The sequence below is a fragment of the Capricornis sumatraensis genome, chromosome 3 (assembly GCF_032405125.1).
Source record: "Capricornis sumatraensis isolate serow.1 chromosome 3, serow.2, whole genome shotgun sequence".
Classification (NCBI taxonomy): Eukaryota; Metazoa; Chordata; class Mammalia; order Artiodactyla; family Bovidae; genus Capricornis; species Capricornis sumatraensis.
The window spans coordinates 111,381,367-111,395,365 of NC_091071.1; the positions used below are offsets into that span (position 1 = coordinate 111,381,367).

General features: G+C 41.1%; 1 protein-coding gene across 1 annotated transcript in view; it reads left to right on the forward strand.

Annotated features, from left to right (window-relative positions):
* Window positions 1-2,674: 2,674 nt before the first annotated feature.
* DPP10 (dipeptidyl peptidase like 10) overlaps window positions 2,675-13,999 on the forward strand; it is a 755,039-nt gene continuing 743,714 nt past the window's right edge. Inside the window, exon 1 of the mRNA XM_068969380.1 lies at window positions 2,675-2,746. Within this exon, the coding sequence (XP_068825481.1) occupies window positions 2,675-2,746 (72 nt within the window). The remainder of the gene's footprint in view (window positions 2,747-13,999) is intronic.

A 13,999-nucleotide genomic window follows, 5' to 3' on the forward strand; every position in this document is an offset into this window, starting at 1 on the left:
TAATTTAGATCCCAACAGCTGTAAAATAATCCTCTTAGCTTAGACAAAATAAGGACCCACCAAAAAGACAAAGACTCAAATCAAAGAAGCTTTCTTTTAAAAAGTGATATGTGCACACAAATACACATTATACATGAAACATACAACTTATGTCTTGAATTGTGACCTAAGTGTATTTTATAGTGAATACTGATAATGGATGTAAATTGAACAGCTTAATTCAATCAAATAAGTAATCTTAAGTAGAATGAGGATAACTGCCTTGTCCTGTGTGGCAGAAATCTTTGTATATAACTAAATTCCTGCAAGTCAGTTGTTCAATATAGAGACAAATGCAAAGGATGAAACATTGAAATAACGAAGAGAAGAGCAAAATAAAAAGTCAAAAACACTTTTTGAATACTAGAGCTCCCTTTCTCATAAAACATTATATGTAAGGGAAAATCTGTATTGTCAGATTTAATGGCTAAATTAAAGTGAAAGTGAAGTCGCTCAGTCGTGTCCAACTCTTTGTGACCCCGCGGACTGTAGGCCATCAGGCTCCTCGTCCATGGGATTTCCCAGGCCAGAATACTGGAATGGGTTGCCATTTCCTTCTCCAGGGGATCTTCCTGACCCAAGGATAGAACCCAGGTTTTCTGCATTGCAGGCAAATGCTTTAACGGCTGAGCCACCGGGGAAGCCCCCAGTAGCTATTTTACTACTGTTTCATTTAAAATTTTTGTTTTGCACGTTTACAACTAGCACAATTATTCCTATGAAAATGGTCCAACACACTATAATAGGTCACTCATAATATGTGCTTCATTACCTGTTTTTTAAAAGCAAGTTTTCTCTCCATTCAAATACTGCCTTTTTCTGTAGAGAAAGTCATTTTATTCTCTAATCTACTCAAATCTGGTGAATCCGGCTGTCTTAAAAAAAAGAAAAAGCATATCTTAAAGGCACTATTGTTACAATTAATGCTTAGGACAAGTGTGACAATGCATACCTTAGGAACTAACAAGGCAGGATAAAAACTTTTTTTTTTTTTAATCCTACAATATTCCTTCAGCTGCGCGTATGTATGTGTGCTTGCGCGCTGAAGTGTTGACTATTTGCGACACCATGGACTGTAGCCTGCCGGGCTGCTCTGTCCGTGGAATTTTCCAAGCAAGAATTCTGGAGCAGGTCACCATTTCCTACTCCAGAGGATCTCCCCCTACCAGGGATCAAAACCAGGGTCATCTTTTGAGTTTGCTAGGAGGTGGCTTGTTCTTGGACTAAGTAACTCAGAAAAGGATGGAGTTGGTCCTTAGCTAATAAAACATGACTCGAGGCGACTCCTCTCCCCTTCCCCGTGCATTTCCTAGGTCCCTTCTGCCAAAACCTCACAACTTGAGTTCTGAATCCAGTAATACCGGATAGCTGATTCCTCCCTTCCAGTCTCTGGCAAGAAATCTCCAACAACCAGGGCTTGAGACACACGGGCTGCTTGTAGCCCATCTGCTCTGGGCCGGTCTTTTCTACCATCCCGGGAAATCCGCGTGCTAGCGCATTTGGACGAAATTGGAGGACTTTGTTTTCTTATACCCACAGGGATTTGGCTCCAAAAAGCTACATTGACTCATTGTTTTGTATCCATGCTGCAGGCTCCCAGAACTCACTAAAACGTAAACTTTGAAAGGGAGAGAGTTGTGTTGAGGAAGGGAACGGTGTAAAGGGACTTAAAATTTGAGGATTTTTCTTCGTGTCCAGAGAGAGAGAGAGAAAAAAGTATGAGTACTAGAGTATCATTATTTATTCAACCTTTAGGAATTCCACTGGCATTATTAACCAACTAGCCGGGGAATCCAGGCTGGAGGCGAAAGGATCCCTGTCTATAGACTCAAATCAGAAGACCGGTCGTAATCAGTCTACGACAACCTCTTGGGTCCCGATAGGTGTTGGTGCCCGGGATGGGGCTCTCGACCGACAGTACCCCTCTGCCCCTGGCTTCTCGGAGCGCTGGAGCATGCCCAGTGACAGCGCTGGAGTCACCGAGGGCTTTGCAAGCGCGCACTCCGCTTCTCCGGGTTTTAGCAGGAGCCCGCGGGGGGCGGGAGGGGGTGAGGGGACCCGCGGAGCCGGGCAGCCTCCGCCGCGCGTGTGGGGAGCTCGCGCCAGGCGCAGTGCTCTCGCCCGCTTTGCAGTTGCTCCAGAGATGCTGGCGCGCGGCTCCCGGCTGCTCCACCGGGCGCGCTGAGCTCGGCGCGGGGAGCCCCCGGGGGCTGGCGGGGAGCGCAGACTGCGGTAGAAGGCGAGCCGGGCTCCTCCGGGACTGCGAGACAACGCTCCGACACTGTCAGGTGCCGCTCTCCAGCCGCTCGCCGCTCCACTAACTTGTCACTTGGTGGTGTCCGCTCTCCAAGGCTGTCTACGCTTTGGGGTAGGGGGTGGTGGTGGGGGGGGGGCGGGGGAGTGGGGAGTTAGAGGGTCTGCGGTGGCCAAAGGAGGGATCCTGCAAGGGGGAGCTTGCCTGGTGCCGCTCCTCTTCCCCTCCCCATCGCTCCCCTCCCCCCACCCCGTCGCTGCCGCTTTGCCTTCCTCCAATTCGGAGAGCATCGGGAGCCTGTGACATGCGATCCCTGCCAAGTGACGGCCCCCGAGTCTGAAGTGCCCGCGAGGAAGTGAGCGCCAACACGGGCCGCGGGCGATGACAGCCATGAAGCAGGAGCAACAGCCCACCCCCGGGGCCAGGGCGAGCCAGGCGCAGCCGGCGGACCAGGTGAGAGTTGGCGGCTGCGGCCAGGCCCTCCCAGGAAGGCAGACTCCAACCCGCGCTCCCCCTGCCCCTCCTCCAGGGCTCAGCTCCCACGCCTCCTTCTCCCCACCCACCCCCGCCCCAGTTCCAGGCTCTCCTCAGCTCGTCCATGGACTCTGCAGGAAGTTAGAGCCTCCGAGTGCGCTCCGGGGCCGGGCGAGAGGATGCGCAAGGTGGAGAGCCGCGGGGAAGGGGGCAGAGAGGTAAAGGAGGGGTGGCCTGGGCAACCCCTCGGGCGGGCCCGCGACGGAGGGAGAGGTGGCCGGGGCCAAGAAGTGGGGACCTCTTGGCTCCTACTGAAGCACGTTGGAGGAATTGCTGCTCTCCTGGAGGCTTCCACTTGCTGGGTTCGAACCCTGTTTTCACGTAGCTGAGACCAGAGCTTAGCCGAGTAGGCAGATGACCTTTAGGCCACCAGAGTTCTTCCTTTCCTTTCTGTTTTCCTTTGAGGAGACTGGGACGGGGGTGGGGGTGGGCGACGCAAAATGGGGGAAGAGGGTGTACCACGCATCTGTTGTCTGCTGGGAACCGAGCTTGGAGCAAAAAGGCATGATTAGGTGGAACTGCGAAGAGACTGGCTTTAGTGATTTGTTGAGTCCAGATGTGTTGTTTCTGCGAGGTGCGCTGTGCTGGCTGAGGGTAATTTTAGTCCGTTTTCTGTCTTTCCTCTCTGGCCATCCCGTTTTGTTTCGCTCTTTAGGAATCTGTAGCATAGCCATACTGTGAATCTCCATCTCGTCTCTGTCCCTGGGTTGGGGTGACTCGTGAGTTCGGTGTCGCCTTTTCCCAAAGTTGGAGGGTCGGGAGCGCCGAGGTGCCCTGGCCGAGAGGAGGGAGGCTGTGTGAGCCGGCAGGTGATGCTGTCACGTCTACTCATTTAGAGTCTGAACCAAGAGGGTTACACTTAGGTCTGCGGATAACCACGGAGCTGGAGGATGGAGGCTCCGGCGCCGGGGTCCAGAGGTGGGCTCTTTGCCCCGAGTGCACTATTGAAGGCCTCTCAAAGCATTTCTGGCGGAGACACTTCGAGCTCATTGCTAGAAGCGGATAAAGGGGGTGCAAACAGCGAGGCTACAGTAGGACTCAGCTCTTCGCATATTCTAAGCATTGAGGAGTTAGTGAAGGGGAGCTGTCCGCTCAGAGTGGCGGGAGGCAGAGGGGGCGACTCCTGGGCTGCCGTTATTAATATTCTAGTCCTGGCTGTCGCTCCTGGCTAGTGGCCTCTCTTTCGCCCTTCCCTCCCCTTCTCATTTTGCTCACATATGTTTCACATAGGTGGTGAGGATTACTCAGAGACTTAAAGCCCCCTCCCTTTACTGAGATGGGTGTTGCAGTTTTTATAAAGCAGTTGTTTTCGTAAACCATTCTTTTTGGTCCCTACCCTGAGAAAAGTAAGACAATATTAAAACATGTATATAACGTGTCCTTTCTCCTTGTATCTCTTTTCCCTGCTCCCTTCAGCACACATCACAAGGTAGCAACCAGTTGGCTGATTATAAAAATAATTTCAGGAGAGGAGCATGGATTTAACATCCTCTTTCAGGCTGACAGCTCTTAAATTTCATTAACAAGCCACTGAGCCTCTCTACTGCTCTTGGAATGATACTACCAGTAAGAATGATTAGTCAGGTGAGAGTCTCCACATGAAATCTTTACTCACTAACCTGTGACACCAGCTGGTTACTTGAGGCTCTGCAAACAGTTCAGTGATGGTGGAGGCGGGGAGGAAGAAGCAGAGGATACAGAACCTGACAATGTTTATGTAAATAGTGGACAAGCTGTATATCCACAGCCTTTTGTCAGAACTAACCTGGTACTTAAAATTCACATGAAGACAGAGACTCAAGCTTGAATCCGTTGTTAGTGTGCATTTTTGCTTATGCTACTTTGAATAGTCAGGGAGTGGCCATTTGTAGAACTCTTGTTTTAATTGAGTTTTTTTTAAGTGCCTTTCTGAGCACTGACATGATTTTACAATGTCAATGGTATGCATATTACACTTGAGTTAAAATGAAAGAGATTGATTTCTCAAGGGAAAGGAAAAGAAGACTGAAATATACATGGCAGCATCCCACTGGGAGTTTTCCAGGCAATCTCAGAAAACACCTATGTGTAGTCTATTCTTTGTCTAAAGCTTGACATACAAAATGATGAGCAGATGATGTGGACAATTGCTGTGATGGCTTAAACTATTTCTTTTAAGATTCTAGGCTTTTTATTAATAGTATTACTCATTGTGATTTAATTCTGCAGTTGTTAGATAACTCTTACGTGGTCCCAGATATAATATTGACAAGGTCGATTGTTCAAGTTTCTGTGATATTTCTGGGGAAAAAAAAAGATTCACAAAATTATCTAAAAATGTAGCTTTATGAAATCCTACTTAATGGTTAAATAGGGGGCGTGTTCCACTAAGTCACTTGCTAGGTGTTGATTTTGAGTGATTTAAGCTTTTGAATATTGCCAGAAAGCTCTTCCACTTTTTGTGGTAGTGTTTATTATGAAACCTTCAAAGATGCCTTGTCCAGAGGCCATCAAACACCCATTTCCACGAACAGCATCATGGAAGACCAGAGTCTTTCTTCTCCGTGAGATGGTTATGAACCACATAATTTGATTGTTGTTGTGGCCTTTTAGAGAGTTCGACATCCCTATTTCACCTATCTACTACTGTCTTCTAGCATAGGGTGCCATGACCAGAAGTAGCCCCTCCTCTGGGAGCAGCTGCAACAAGAGTAACAGGAACTGCATATTTTTATTACTGTTCTGAATCATTGGAGATATTTTCATCATCTCAGTAGTCTTGCCTTTAAAGCTTCATTGATTAAATAAATGTTTACAACAGTTACCTCTGTTGTTTTTATAACATTCCACATTTACAAAATGTCTAAAAATAAATACTTAGCTATGGGTAGAAGCAGTCATTCCCACTTAACGTAATCAATATCCATTTTACATCAGGGAATACATAATCTTGAGTGGCTAGTTGTAACTTATTATTAGATTTGGAAATCACTTCCTGTGTGCTTGCCATGTGCTGAGTACTGTCCCCTGGGTTGATAAGGTAACACTCACTGAATGCATTTTCCTACTTGATTCTCAAAGCTGACACTTTTTAAGTTAGGTCTTGTTATAATTCCTAGTTTAGGGATGAGAAAACAGAATTCTCTCAAGTAACTGAACGACTTGATCAACCTTGTCTTCATAAGTGGTAGAGATAAGACATAGTCCTAGTCTATGGTAGTTAGAAAAAATAAGCTCTTTTAAATCTAAAGCTCCATCTTCTAACCTTTACACAATTACAGTTCAACAGCCTTCTACTGGCATAATGCAGAAGAATTGCAAATATTATGTATGCATGTGTACAAATTTACCTTGAATATAAAATGGGTTAAGATTTTATTTAACTCTTCAGCTGTAAATGTAAATAATAAATCTTGAAATTGAAAAATTAGGTTAGTGTCTCTTAAAATAATATAAAGCCAGATATATCCTGATAAGTACATAGGAACTTAAAAAAAAAGTTTCTATCATTTGCCCTTGGTAGTGATAAGACTTTCAAGGCTTCTTAAACTTAACATTTTATAGTTAGACCTGGTTTAGGATTTGCTCACGTTGCCACCAGGTGGCACCCTTCTGCTGAGTCCAATGGGTAAAAATATTTCCTAAAATGTTTGACAGTTCTCTCAGCTCCAAAAAACCAAACCCAACAACAAAAAAGCAAACAAACAAACAAAAAAATTGAACAAGGAAAAAATTATAACCTTACTGAAGTATGACTAAAAAGTGTATTTTTATAAACAACTGTTTGGCTGCAGAGGCAGTATTAGTTATGCATAAAAAATCAACAACAACAATAAAACTCATTCTAGTAGAAATCACTCTCTTACTCTCTTACATAACAGCCTATTAATGAAATAGTTCATGAACAAAATTGGGGTTAAATAGATAATACATAAAATTCCTTTTGTAAAATATTAGGGTACCTAAAGTTTTCACAAAGAAATTAGGATCCAGTATTGTTCTAGCAAACCTGATTAAAAATTTCAAATAAATACTTAATGAATTCATAAAAAAGTTATTCTTCCATGTTTCCCTAATACATAAACATGTCATAATTTAGTTTATATTGTTTTTAACACAGAACTTCAAAGAAATCTTTTAGAAATCATGTTAAGAAACTTTAGTAGAAAATGTATTTATAAAATACATAGTACATTATTGGTGGAAGAATTCTATATCATTTGGTTATAAAAGACATTTGATACAGGTGCTATGTAGAAGTTTTTATAACTTGTTGTTCAGTCACCAAGTTATATCTGACTCTCTGTGACCCCATGGACACTAGGCTCCTCCGTTCATGGGATTTTCTAGGCAAGAGTACTGGAGTGGGTTGCCATTTCCTTCTCCAGGGAATCTTCCCGACCCAGGGATCAAACCCATGTCTCCTGCATTGTAGACAGACGCTTTACCATCTGAGTCACCAAGGAAGTCCTATCATACCTTAATTTCTTATTACATATGTTATATATATATATATGTCTTACTGCAAATATGTACGACATTTTATCTGCTGAGTTTAGAACATACCAAAAAACGTTCCTTGCTTATAAGTTTCTGATCTCTCTGTTTATTTCAAAGACTGAGCATATTGCACATCTAAGAAAGATTGAAGTATATAAAAACGAGTTAAAGAAAATTGTATTATTAAATATTAATGCTGCATTATCTTATGAAGAGCATTATATTGGAAACAAAACACTGGAACCAATTTCTCCAAGTCTAAGTAAAATTAAAATTATTTCCAAACTTTGGTTTCTTGAACCATTTATGATTATATTATGTTTTAGACTTTTAGTACTTGTAGGCATATTTTAAATTTATTTATAGGTCATTATGTAGCATGCATGGCATGCTAAGTTCCTTCAGCTGTGTCCAACTCTTTGCAACCCTATGGACTGACTATAGCCCTCCAGGCTCCTCTGTCTGTGGGATTCCCCAGGCAAGAATACTGGACTGGGTTGCCATGCCCTCCTCCAGGGGGTCTTCCCAACCCAGGGATCGAACCTACATTTTGTATCTCCTGCATTGTGGGTAGGTTCTTTACCATTAGCACTGCCACAAAGCTGGAATACTGCAACTAGGACTGTGAGTTTTTGTGCCATCAACCGGAGTATTTATTTACCACTATCTATATGTTATGCACTGGTAAGCTCAGATTCAAATTTATATCTCAGCTCTGATAGTCATTACTGTGTTTTGGGGAGCAAGATAAAGTCATTTTCTGTATTTTCGTCTGTGACTGAAGGTGGTTATAGATCCTCTACCTGATTGTTGTAAGGACTGAATGAAATAATAAGTAAAAGCTTTTAAATAATGCTTATCTCATACAAAGTGCTTTCATTACATGTATAGTTTGGGAACAGGAACCCAGGGAGGAAGAAACTTAGAGGATCATTGAGTCACATACAGCTGGTATATCATTTTAGCATTTTCCAGAATATTGCATTAATTAGTACACATATGTATATGATTACATATGAGTTTTCACATGCATACAAATATTTTAATGATGTAGTAAATATTATTGAGTTAGGCATTGAATTGGCAGAAATGCAGACTTTACAATATTCTGTAACATCCTTATTTCCACTCAGTGAAAACTCGCTTCTCTACCCAAACTGAAAAAGACACATGTACCCAGATTTTCATTGCAGCTCTGTTAACAATACCTAGGACATGGAAGCAACCTAGATGTCTATTGACTGATGAATGGATAAAGAAGCTATGGTACATATATACAATGGAATATTACTCAGCCATTAAAAGGAACACATCTGAGTCAGTCCTCAAATAATAATAGGCTCTATGTGGATGAACCTAGAGCCTATTATACAGAGTGAAGTAAGTCAGAAAGAGAAAAACAATTATTGTATATTAACGCATATATATGGAATCTAGAAAGAGGGTACTGATGAACCTATTTACAAGGGAGCAGTGGAGACACAGACATCGAGAACAGACTTATGGACATGGCTTGGGTGGGGTGGAAGAAGGAGAGGGTAGGAGGTATATAGAGAGTTACATGGAAATGTACATTACCATATGCATAATAGATAGCCAGTGGGAATTTGCTGTGTGACTCAGGAAACTCAAACCAGGACTCAGTAATAACCTAGAGAAGTGGGATGGGGAGGGAGATAGAAAGTATGTTCAAGTGGGAGGGGACATGGGTAAACCTATGCCTGATTCATGTTGATGTTTGGTAGAAACTAATGCAATACTGTAAGGCAGTTATCCTTCAAATAAAATTAAACAAAAATTTAAAAAAGCCTCACTTCTTTACTGTCCTACTCTATAAGAGGCCATGCTAAAAGTAAACATTGGTTAAGTCTCACTAACAGAGGAATTAGCTGCTGAACATGCATATTGTTTTCAGTGCACTTATATTGGTAATAAGCATGGAGAAAGAGAAAAGAGAGGTGTGGCTTACAGAAATATCTCAGGAGATGAGATTTCAGTTTTGGAACAGGAGAATGTGCATCGTGAGTGGAGTCCCCTGAGGAGCCCAGGGTGGGTGTGCCTGCTATCATTGGGAGTGAGACTATCATTAGACTCAGATAATTTGAAAGATTTTTACACACATTTTTTTTACAGCTATTCCTATGCAATATTTAAATATATATATTTTTGATGTCTGACTATTAAAATTACCTCCATGTATTTTCATACTTGCTGAGTGACTCTGGGTTCTAATCAAGTAAATATCTTACTGAAACATTTTAATGGGGATATGTACTAAAATATATGTCAACCAGGAAAGGGTGGAGCTCTCCCCACTTGAAGACCTCTTAAAGCTCCAAAAGAGCAAAAGTAAATAGTGGAGGAAACATAAACTTCTTCATAAACACATCTTCATGTAAAGTTAGAAATACTTCAATGAAAAGTGTATGCTGCCTCTCCTTGAGAAGTCATATAGGTCAGTACTGATTATTCCCAGCTCAGTCTTGTGTTAAAATTTGTACTTGACCTGGTCCACAAGCTTTCTGGCAAGAGCCAATCTCCATTTACTTTTCTCCATCTAGACAACATGTATTTTCCAAGGCTTTTAAAATGTGTACCTACCATTCCCCTACCTGGTAGATATTCTTATCATTTATTATGTATTTACCAAAACAAGACTTGTCATTTTCAGGATAAGAGAGGAAGCTGGGGAGTAGGCTCAGTGGGGAGAATGGGACATTTAAGAGAGACTTCATCTACTATTCATTCATTTTCCTTAAACTGCCCTAAATTTCCAAGGTTTCAGACATGCTCGTATGTGATGGTAAATATAACACCCAGCTGCCAGGCCAAATGCAGAAAACTGGCTCGTATCTGAAGCTGATAGAAAAAACATTTTATTTCAAACTGTAATTGATGTTAACAGCACTCTTGGTAATGTCTTCTACATAATAGAAAATGATTTTCTTTTTCCTTTCAAGTTTGTTCATCCCATGGTTATTTCAGAATTGTTAAAGCATTAATAATTTTACAACCAATTTTCAGATAATATGCTTTTTCCCACTAACCAGAACAGCATCTTCTGCAATATATTTTGGATATGCCAAATGATTCTCAGATTAATTATATTTTGGAGAAGAAGGTGGCATGATGTAGGGTTGAAAACAGAGTCCTACAGATTTCAGACTGAATTTTACTTTTGCCATTTACTGTGCAATGTAGGGCAAATGATTTAACCCCTCTGAAACCTGTTCTTCATCTTTAAAGGAAAGGGATGGGGAGAAAGTGGCAAGGATTAGAGACAATCCATATGAAGAGTCTTGTTTAACTTCTGTCCCAGGGTAAAACTTAGTGTGTATTGGGTTGGCCAGAAAGTTTGTTTACATTTTCCAGTAACAGCTTATGGAAAAGCCTGAATGAACTTTGTTGGTCAACCCCATATTTTTATTCTTATTGCTACTATGTATCTAAATTATCTGAGAAGATTATTGTGTTTTTTTGCAAGGGTAATTTTGCATTTACATTAATGAAAATACTAAACATGTGTGTGTGTGTTTGTATATATTACTATGGGCTTCCCAGGTGGCTCGTGGGTAAAGAATCCATCTGCAGTACAGGAGGTGTGGGTTTGATTCCTGGGTAGGGAAGATCCCCTGAAAGAGGGAACGGCAACCCATTCTAGTATTCTTGACTGGAGAATCCCATGGACAGAAGAGCTTGACGGGCTCTATTCCATAGGGTCATACACACACTCATGATCTTAATATGGTAAATAATTACAGTTGGTTTATTATAAGGCATTTGGTAAAAATTTATAACAACCTGACTGATTTGTACTATTTTCAGTTGCTAAACTGTTTAGGATCTTCTTTGAAGTGATCATGGTTTAATATTCTCTTTCCAGAAGTTTGGTTTCCAGAAATGACTGAATTTCCTTAAAAATTCTTTGCATGTGGGAACTGATGATATGTTGAGTTGAAATTTAAGAAAAGTGCATAATCAAAACTGACTTCAAATCTGGGAGAGCCAAATCAAGTCATCTATATATTCTCCAGCCAAATTGTATGTTATCTGACTTGAATATTATTGTAATTTATCATACTTATCGATTTTTCTCGTCAGTGCAGAAACCTATGTATCAGGTTACAAGATAGCAAATGAAGAAAAGTGAGGAAACAAGCCATTTTTATTATCTTTATCCCCAACCCCCTTTTAAGATCTAAATACAGATTCGATTTTTTTCTTCTGTATGAAAGTCTCTGCTCTGAAAACCTAAATATGACAAATCTGAGGTATATTATTGAGAACCTGAATGGCAAGCTCTCCTGCAATTTATTTTCAAATAAGGGCCAGAAAGACCACTCAAAGTTGCATTAATAAGGCTTATACAAGGTAGAAACAGGCCTTTTCTGTTATTGATATGTGGTTTTACTTTTTGCAAGAGTAATGGAGTAAGTGAAAATTCTGATACGCATGATTCCATTAATCACATCTCACCTCCAGGAAAGGTTTTAATATGTGTTAATGAATGCAAGACATGGATTTTTTTTTTTCATTTCACATATTTTGAAACAAATGCTAGAACTTTTTTTTTTTTTATCAAAACAACCCTTTAAATCAGTGTTTTATGAACTTGCATAATGATTCTTCTCACTTAGACACAGGATACAGGATTAGGAATCAAGATACCTTCGGAATAGAGGTCAAAACTATCTTTTCACAAAGAAAAATCTGAAATTCATGAAGAATGTCTCAAATGTAGAAATAGGTCATTTGTTTGGCTAGGTTGGCATGTAATTTACATTTCCTGGGATTTATGAATTTATGAATAGATTTTCTATCTACTCCATTAGCTTTTAGAGATTTTAGGGAAAAGACTGTGCATTTCACTGTTTGTTTCTTCTTAGAATACTATAAAGAGTGTTTTTAAGATATAAAGAAAGCATATTTTGAAGGTATAGTCAGCATCTTCATAAAGTTGTTCCTTTTCCCTGATCCTATGAATTAAGTGGTTTTCATTTCTTGACAAGTCATGTTGGCATTCTTAGATAGGTGTGAATTGAACCTGGAGCTGGAATGAAGAGACCCACCCTCATATTTATGACAAGTGGGGTTTACCCAGCATTAGTGCCAGAGTGGCGTTATGGGTGGTTTCTTTTGCATCTGTCACTCCTTACAAATGCCTGTTTGCACACAGAATCAGAGCTTGTTATGTTACAGGATGGCCCCTTTGATTTCCTGTGTTTCCCTTTGCCTCTGTACCATCTCTAAACCCAAATCCGGTTTTTTCTGCCTTTCTATATTTCTGAGATCCAGTTTCTTTCCAAGACTGATTCCTTGAGTCTAGACAACTGCAATGTCCATAGTGACCTTGCTTTTGCAGATTCTTCTGTCAAATAGCCATAAAGTCATCAATGATAACATTTTGAAAAACTCTTCTTGTCTTTGTTTTCAGATCAGGAGACAGTCAATGTAGAGGTGAGTGTCCTGTCTCAGATCACACCATTGGTTAGAATCAGAAGCAATAGTTGATTTGGGGTCTTTCACTTATGCCCATTTTTCATGTGCCATGCCGCCAGAGTCAGCTATTGATACAGAGTCTCTGGTGATTTTTTGGTGGCACAGACACCTTCCTTAGCATTTGACATCAGAGTAAAATGTGTTTTTTAAACTAATGTTCTTAAAGGCTTTGAATCTGTAGGTAAAACTCAATATTTCTTGGTTTCTCCATTGTGATGTGCTGGTTCTAGGCCAGTGGTCTTTAGACTTGGCACCTGGCCACAAAACCATGGAGCCACGTAAGCATCTTCTCCAACTAGCTATGGCAAGAGAGCACCCCAGTGCCATAAAGCCATCATGAAAATAAGCTGTGAGGTGCACTGTTCCAAGGAAATGATAGCAACTCTCACCATACATGAAGACATGGGCATTCTTAGACCTCTCCTCTTCTCCTCAGCATAAAAGAGCACCCACTGATCTTTACACTCAGCACTTGAAATTGCAATTCAATGATGAATAGGCAAGTGATTGGATGAGTCCCTTCTTGTGAATGGAGGGATGCACCTAGGTACTCTAGAAAGCATCAAGGTGAATTTTACAGCTTTCTTTGGAAGTTAGTAGAAACAACAGGCTTCTGATTTGCTGGAGTTCTTGGAACACAGAACCATTTCCAGAGGATGTAGTAATTTTGTCAGTGTCCCAAGTTTCAGTACTAGATCAGAGGAACTTTTTACTTTAAATATATAGGAAGTAGTTTAGACATGTGAACTACTTTGAACTAGTTTGACAAGTAGTTTTGTGTGAATTTTGAATTCACACAAAATTCTTGTTAGTGGAAAGAACAATGGCTTTCTATTCATTTGATGATGTCATGCATACTCATCTTTGTGACCCCCATAGACTATTAGCCCACCTGGCTCCTCTGTCCATGGGATTCTCCAGGCAGGAAAACTACAGCAGATTGCCATTTCCTCCTCCAGGGGATCTTCCCAACCCAGGGATAGAACCCACATCTCTCCTGCATTAGCAGGTGGGTTCTTTACCACAGAGCCACTTGGAAAGTCACAACCTCAGTTTAAACTCTACTTACTAGTTTGAGCAAGTTACCCAGTCTCTTTCTGAATTTAATATTTCATCTGAAAATGGTATGATGCTTGCCTTGCTGAATTGTTCTGAAGATTAGCAATAAGATAGGTTTATTAATCAGGGGATGAT